Source organism: Gopherus evgoodei, chromosome 6, assembly GCF_007399415.2.
Source record: "Gopherus evgoodei ecotype Sinaloan lineage chromosome 6, rGopEvg1_v1.p, whole genome shotgun sequence".
NCBI classification, from domain to species: Eukaryota; Metazoa; Chordata; order Testudines; family Testudinidae; genus Gopherus; species Gopherus evgoodei.
In genome coordinates this window covers 38,826,089-38,833,258 of record NC_044327.1, presented here as the reverse complement: position 1 = coordinate 38,833,258, position 7,170 = coordinate 38,826,089, and the positions used below count along the sequence as shown (strand labels likewise).

General features: G+C 39.1%; 1 protein-coding gene across 1 annotated transcript; it reads left to right on the top strand.

Annotated features, from left to right (window-relative positions):
* The first annotated feature begins 256 nt into the window (after positions 1-256).
* LOC115653103 (cytochrome P450 1A5-like) lies at positions 257-6,962 on the top strand. The gene is given in 6 exon segments (XM_030565838.1): positions 257-2,038; positions 3,592-3,733; positions 3,976-4,065; positions 4,150-4,270; positions 4,848-4,934; positions 6,377-6,962. Coding segments are annotated over 6 exon segments (1,545 nt in total). The 5' UTR covers positions 257-1,216; the 3' UTR covers positions 6,660-6,962.
* Positions 6,963-7,170: the final 208 nt, after the last annotated feature.

Sequence of the window (7,170 nt, the reverse complement as noted above, 5' to 3'; positions counted from 1 at the left end):
CAACAAAACAAAGAGAGGCATCCCAACAAAATAAAGAGCAGAACCTTCACCTTCACCTAAAAGGATTATGGGAAGCTCCTGGAGGTCAGTCACAGCGTACTAAGATTATTCCCTGTTTACACTGGCGCCCCAGCGCTGCAGCAGCAGTGCTATACTCTTTATTCCTCTCGGGGAGGTGAAGTACAAGCAGCACTGTAGCCACAGAGGTACAGCGCTGTATGTGCCTTGCCAGTGTGGAGGGGGAGTGAGTTACAGCGCTATAAAGCCACCAACAGTGCTGTAACTCGCAAGTGTAGCCAAGGCCTCAAAGTCAGGATGAACATAGAGTGGTCACTTTGCCCCTCCTTTGCATGGGAGGTCTTGCTGTATCCTGTCAAAGCAAGGCAGATCTCCTGTTACAATATACAGTGGCCCAGAGTCTCAAGAGCAATACTGGCTGAAATAGCCAGAATTCTTCTTGGAGTTGTCACTGTCATCTGAAAGAGAGTCGTCCTCCCCCCTCGACCCCCCCATACTCTGCCACAGATCGATTGCTTTAAAACATGGATTCTTAACTGGGGCTTGTAATTCCAAACTGTGATCATCCTGCCCTTTCTGTATTGCTAAATGGAAGGAGGGGAGGTCTAAATGAGATGCTAGCTAAACAGAGAGTGTCATGGTATGGAAAATGGGGGTCATATTATAGAAAACACCGAGACTCTTTACCTCAAAGCAACAATCTAGACCCATATATTTTTGGCTTTAAATTAGACACATTCAATACACAGCATTAGAGTTTTCCTCGGGCTCTTTTGTTTGTGTGGGTGTGGAGCACAAGGGGGAGAGGTTGGGGCTGTTTATTGGCCTCATATTAGTTGATGGATATTCATGTGTGTCAAGGTCTGATTGAGATATCCTGCATATTATATTCTCTTTACTCTCTACTCTAGAATTCTGCAGTCTCCAAGTTATGAAAATGAAAGAAAAACAGGTTCCTGGTTTTATTGACATGTAAATTAGAAATTGAAATGCAATTAAAGAAGTCTATTCAATGTAAGAAATGCTGCTGTGAAGTGTTTCAATTTGTACTGCTATATTTCCCACCTCTGTTCAAGTCCACATTTTTATCTCAAGTCTTTGGGGGTTGGGGAGGGAATTATGTTTTTTTGCTATTTTAGTTAATGCTAGTGATTAAGGCGTCCATTATTTTCCCTTCTAGGTGCTTTTACTTCTGGAAATGATGTTTGAGGCAAAGATTTCCCTTTCAGAGGTGATGGCCGCCCTCTTTACTATGACATTCATTTTAATTTCTGTAAGAATAGTAAGTAATATGACCAAAAAGAACATCCTCCCCCCAGGTCCATGGCCATTACCAATTGTGGGGAACCTGCTTCAGCTTGGAGAGCATCCTCACCTTTCATTTATCCAAATGAGGAAAAATTATGGGGATGTGTTTCTCCTAAAGCTAGGGATGGTACCGGTTGTGGTGGTGAATGGTCTAGATACGGTGAAACAAGTATTACTCAGAGATGCAGAGAGTTTTGCTGGCAGGCCCAAGATGCACACCTTTTCTTTCTTTGCTGATGGAAAAAGTCTGTCATTTTCTGTAGAATATGGAGAGAGCTGGAAACTCCACAAGAAAATTGCCAGTAAAGCTTTAAGATCCTTTTCGAAGTCAGAAGCCAAAACTTCTATTTGTTCTTGTCGTCTGGAAGAGCACGTATGTGCAGAAGCTTCAGCACTGGTGAAAATGTTCTTGGAGCTCTCCTTAGAGAAAGGTGCCTTTGACCCCACTGGTATTACCACCTGCACTGTTGCAAATGTTGTCTGTGCCCTGTGCTTTGGCAAAAGATATGAATATAATAATGAAGAGTTTCTTAGCATGATTAGGATCAATGCAGATTTTCTAAAAGCCACAAGTGTTGTCAACCCAGCTGATTTTATACCCTGGTTTCGTTACCTTCCAATCCCTGCTGTGAAGGCTGCCCATGGGTTTTATGAGATCTTAAATAACTTCATCGCACAATGAGTAGAAGAACATTATACCACATATGATAAGGTGAGACTTCAAAACTATAGACCAATAACAGCAGTTTTGTAATGAGTATTCTCTATTGCTGCTAGGCAGAGATAATCTGCACAAGTAAGATTTGGGTCTAAAGTTGAATTTTTATGGCTCTGTTTAAAATGCTGACATGATTATCTACTCGTACACTGGTTTATGCTGGCATAGCTCCATTAAAGTTAATGGAATTAAGCCTAAATTTGGTGCAACAGAGAAGAGGATCAGGCTCTTGATTTAAGCAGGCTTCTCTACAGTCTTTTTATAAATGCTGGAAATTAATTCAGCAACTCTTCATATGTGACATAGACCAGGACTAATGGGAGGGCTACAGAAACATGTCAAGACTGAAGTAGTTAAGAGCTGTCCTGAGGAATCTCTCACTTCATTCTGGAAGTATAAGCCCATACAAGGGAAATTAAATCAGCATGGAAACAAATGTGCTTGGGAGCCGATTTTTTTTTTTCACTCCAGAAGAAAAATTTCCATGAGGGCACTTCTACCAACCACTAAATAAATAAATAACAATAATAAAAAGTTCCCCACTAACCTGATGTCTGCATCTTCTAAAGAGATATGTTTGAAGGAAATAGCAACATTTACAGGATTATTTTTTAAAATGGTTCACAATGAAGAGTTTTGGTCCTGAATAATGTAAGGACCTGATTCTCCTATTAGTTGCACTGGTTTTACAACACTGGGGACCCAGTTCCATAAGATTCAGTGGAGATACTCCAGAGGTATGTGTGTAATAGAGAAGAAAACCATACCCTACACCTCAGGCTCCTGGACATTCCTTACAGGTTATTGTGGGGAAATTTCTTGACTCTTTGCTCAATTAGATCCCATTTACTTCAATAAGAGATTAGCCTGAGTAAAAAAAGGAGCAAGAACAGAGGTCTGGGTTCCTCCTCCCTTCCTGGTTGTCTGTAGTGAGGGTCCATTCTTCTCTTATCCCATTCTGCATCCTGTCAGCACAGCTCCCTGACCGTGAATTCCCACCATGAGGAGTTCTACATAAAATTAAATACAGATCCATTATAATTTGGTGTGGCAGAATTTAATTATTTATAATTGTGACAGGTATTATTAAACAAGCACTCAGTTGAATTCAATTATCTTGATTTTTCCATTTCAGGAATAATTAAATGAAAGGAACTTTCCATTTCTACTAGTAAGTAGTACATATTTTCAGGCAACAATTGATAGAATGGTGTCAGATTTTGATGCCATCATAAATACAGTGTACCTCTATTGACTGAATGGCATTACTCTGGAGTTACAGAATGTAAATGTGAGCAGAATCTGGACCATGTGTTTTTGAGCTACTATTGACTAGTATCTTAATTTTCTTTTGCAGAAATATACAGAGGTCAGTTCTTTTCTAAGGTAAATTGCCATGTGTTGTGGCAAATATTAATTGTACTAGCAAGAATAGTTTTAGCAGGAATTTCCAAGATTCATGAAGATACATGGTCTGTGCATCTCAGGTTAGAATACTACTGGTTACAGAATGTTGTGTTAAAGCTTGTTGGATGAAAATATGTCAGATTTTTGTTTCCTTTTGGCATCATCTCAGAGACATTACTGATGCTCTAATAAGTATAAGCAATGACAAGAGAAGTGATGGAAAAGCTCCACTCTTATCTAATGATAAAATAATAAGTACCGTGAATGACATTTTTGGAGCTGGTAGGTATTAAAAAAATCCAGCTAACCTTTTAAACACCACTCTTGGGAGATTTTCAGTGTACTTCAACAGGGCATGTATCCTGGGCCTGATTCTTCTCCCATGTACATCAGTTTTATACCAATGCAACTTCATTGACTCCCTGGTCAATATAAGAGGAGAATCAAGTCTTATGTTTTGTGTGTGTGTGTGTTTAATCCTATTTTTATTAAAGCAGCATTCTGGTTACCCATTTATTTTGCAGGGTTTGATACAGTAGCAACATGTCTATTTTGGATCTTCCTATATTTGGTAAACAACCCAGACATTCAGACAAAAATTCAAGAAGAAATTGGTAATGTATTTACTTTTTCAAAAAATGAAGCCACGTGTCATTTTCATGAAGCACATGAAACGTTCCTATTTTTTTTCTTTGAAGATGGAAAGATTAGACTCAGGTCACCAAGATTTGAAGACAGGAAAGATTTGCATTATACAGAAGCTTTCATAAGTGAAATCTTAAGGCACACTTCATTTATACCACTTACCATTCCTCACCAGTATGAAGCAAAACACAAGTTTGTTTCTGTCTAAATATAGTGAGTTGTAGAGATAATTATCATACTTCCTTTCTGAATTTGAGATTGAAATAACCATTTGTCGATTTTTCCTACAGGCAAGGTGAAATACGTTAAGGAAATTAAGGAATTCTGATAGTGCATCACAGTCATAGCTTAAAATGAACACCAAATACTCAGCTGGGGTCAATTCATGGAAGTAAAATAGAACTCCACCTATTTATACCAACTGTCTTCTTGCTCTACCATAGACATTAAGGACCTGATTCTGATCTTACTTATACCTGTGTAAATCAAGAGTAACTCAAGTCAGTTGCGTTACATCAGTGTCAATGGGTGTGAAATCAGATTAGGCCTTTAGTTTGCAGGAACAGTTTGCTGTTGTAGATGAAGGGGATCAAGCCTGGTGCCTTGTGACATGGTCTAACATTCAGTAACAATAAGTACGATCATCTAACTCATTAGATATAAGCCTAGGGATAAAAAAAGGATTATTATTTTGTTCCCTGAATGTTCAGATAATCAGCATATGTTGATATGATACATTTTCCTTTTCTAGTGCAATGAAAGAAACCATTCTCAATGGGTACCTCATTCCCCAAGACACCTGTATCTTTGTTAATACGTATCAAGTAAATCATGATGAGTAAGTATCTGCCAATTTGTTTATGTTTCATAATGACATTTGGCACTTTATTATAGGCAGTATCTTCACCTATGTTTATAAAATGATAAATTGTGTTCACTTGGACACACTGCACACATTGTACATTACTATTTTATATCTATACAAGGATAATGCAGTTCTCATTCTCCTCGAAACAGTTTATGAAGATGATTGGAACAGAGACAGCCATTTTGAAACAGATCATTGGGCCATCTAGCACAGTATCCAGTCTCCAACTGTGGTCCATACCAGATCCTCCCTGGAAAAACCCCAAAATGAACTTATCAATATATAGTCTTACTTGATATGGTGCAGAGATTATTTCTAGACTCCAGCTGTCAAACAAAGCCTGATAACTGTAGTAATTTTAGCCGACTTAGTGCGACTGCCCATGTTTTTCTTATTAGAAAGGTAGAGTCCTCAGCTGAGGCTAAAGAGTTCTCAGTGCAGCTGAATGGGGGATGATGGGGTGGGTTTCAGCCACTGATACATTCCTCCAATCCTAGGATTGTTTGGGTGTTGGGCTCGGCAGGGCCCTGACACAACTCAAGGCTTCTCTGTTTTACACCAGCTATCTAGCTCCCCAAGAAGTCAACCCGGCAGCTGGGGATCATTAGGGCACAGGGACATCCTAGCCACACCCAATTTTCCTTGTTCATCCCTTTCCCTGCGGTGCCTCCACTCTACCTAGGGAGTAGCCAAATAGAGAGTTAAACTAGCTTTAGGACTGGTTTTCACCAGCTAAATGAGCAGGAGGTCTGGTCTACTTCATGCTTTACCCACTGTGGCCCTGAATCTGATCTCACTGAAACAGAATTTACCCCACTGAAATTCTGTTGACTTCCCTGGACTTTCTCCTCCTTTATGCTGGCATCAGTGAGAGCTGAGGCAGGCTTCATTTGTTAATCCTATCTGAGGGAGGGAATATCTCTGCCAGGTCCTCTTTGTGCAGTTTCCTTCCCATTCGTTCTGTCAGTGAAGCAGGGATCCCCACTTTGTGATCTTCAGGGAACCAGGACCACCCATTTGGAGGTTCTGTGCCTCTGCATTGGGCTGTTACTTTTCCACTGCAGTCTCTAAAGGGTGCAGGTAACTATAGCATGCATCCCCTCCAGCATTGCTCACTACTGTCAAGGTTCACCCATTGGGCAGCCCCCTTTGGAATCTACTCCATGCATGGATCAAAGTAGTACAGTTGAGTGATGAAACAAAATTCCATTTCATGATCTTTACATAATTTTGGGAATTTTTGAGAAAAACAAGGCAAATTTCATTTTGACTTATTCAACAACTCAGATGCTCAGGTTGGTCATATGTAAATTCATTCATTTAGAAGTACAGGCTCTGTATTTCCTGTCTTTGTTTTCTGTACATGTGATACTCTGTAAGAGCTTCTAAAAATTCATTTCTTTTTGCCATAGAACATTATGGGAAAATGCTGATTTGTTTAGACCGGAGAGATTTCTGAATGAAAACAGTGAACTCAACAAAAGCCTCATTGAGAAAGTTTTGGTTTTTGGAATGGGAATAAGAAAGTGGTTGGGAGAAGACATAGCTCGTAATGAAATTTTTATTATTCTCACCACCATTTTGCAACAGCTGAAGCTTGAGAAATGCCTTCAAGACCAGCTAGATCTGACCCCAGTGTATGGATTATCCATGAAACCTAAACCATACCAAATACAAGTGGCACTGCACACCTGAACAGTGCATCTGGAGAAGCTGCACTTCAAAACATAATTATCACTCAGTAAATTAGTGTAGGGAAATCTATTATCCATAGTGTAGGTTATCTATTACCTAAGCTACTGGAGTGCATCTTTTAATGAAAGAGGTATAACAATAAACAATCTCTTAAATCACCTTCTCTCTGATTGTACTAATCAGTTAACTGCAGGTTATGTTATTGTTAACTCTTTGAATAAGTTGACTTAATTTTTGTTTGTAACTGACTATTTTAATGCACCTCTTCTCACTGATTTCCTAAAATAAAAAGTTTTAAAATGCTTTTCAGTTTTAATTAAGAAAGTCAATGGTTATGTTCAATGACATCTTCCCCCACATGAAACTATTCCCTCTCACTGATGTCTCTTTTTTATTTAATTGCCTTAAACTTGAAGATTCTTGTAGGTGCATGAAGTGTTTTAAAATTAGGGCCATCTATGAGGACATTTCGGTATATAAAGAATGTAACAATCTGTCTTACCTGTCAAGG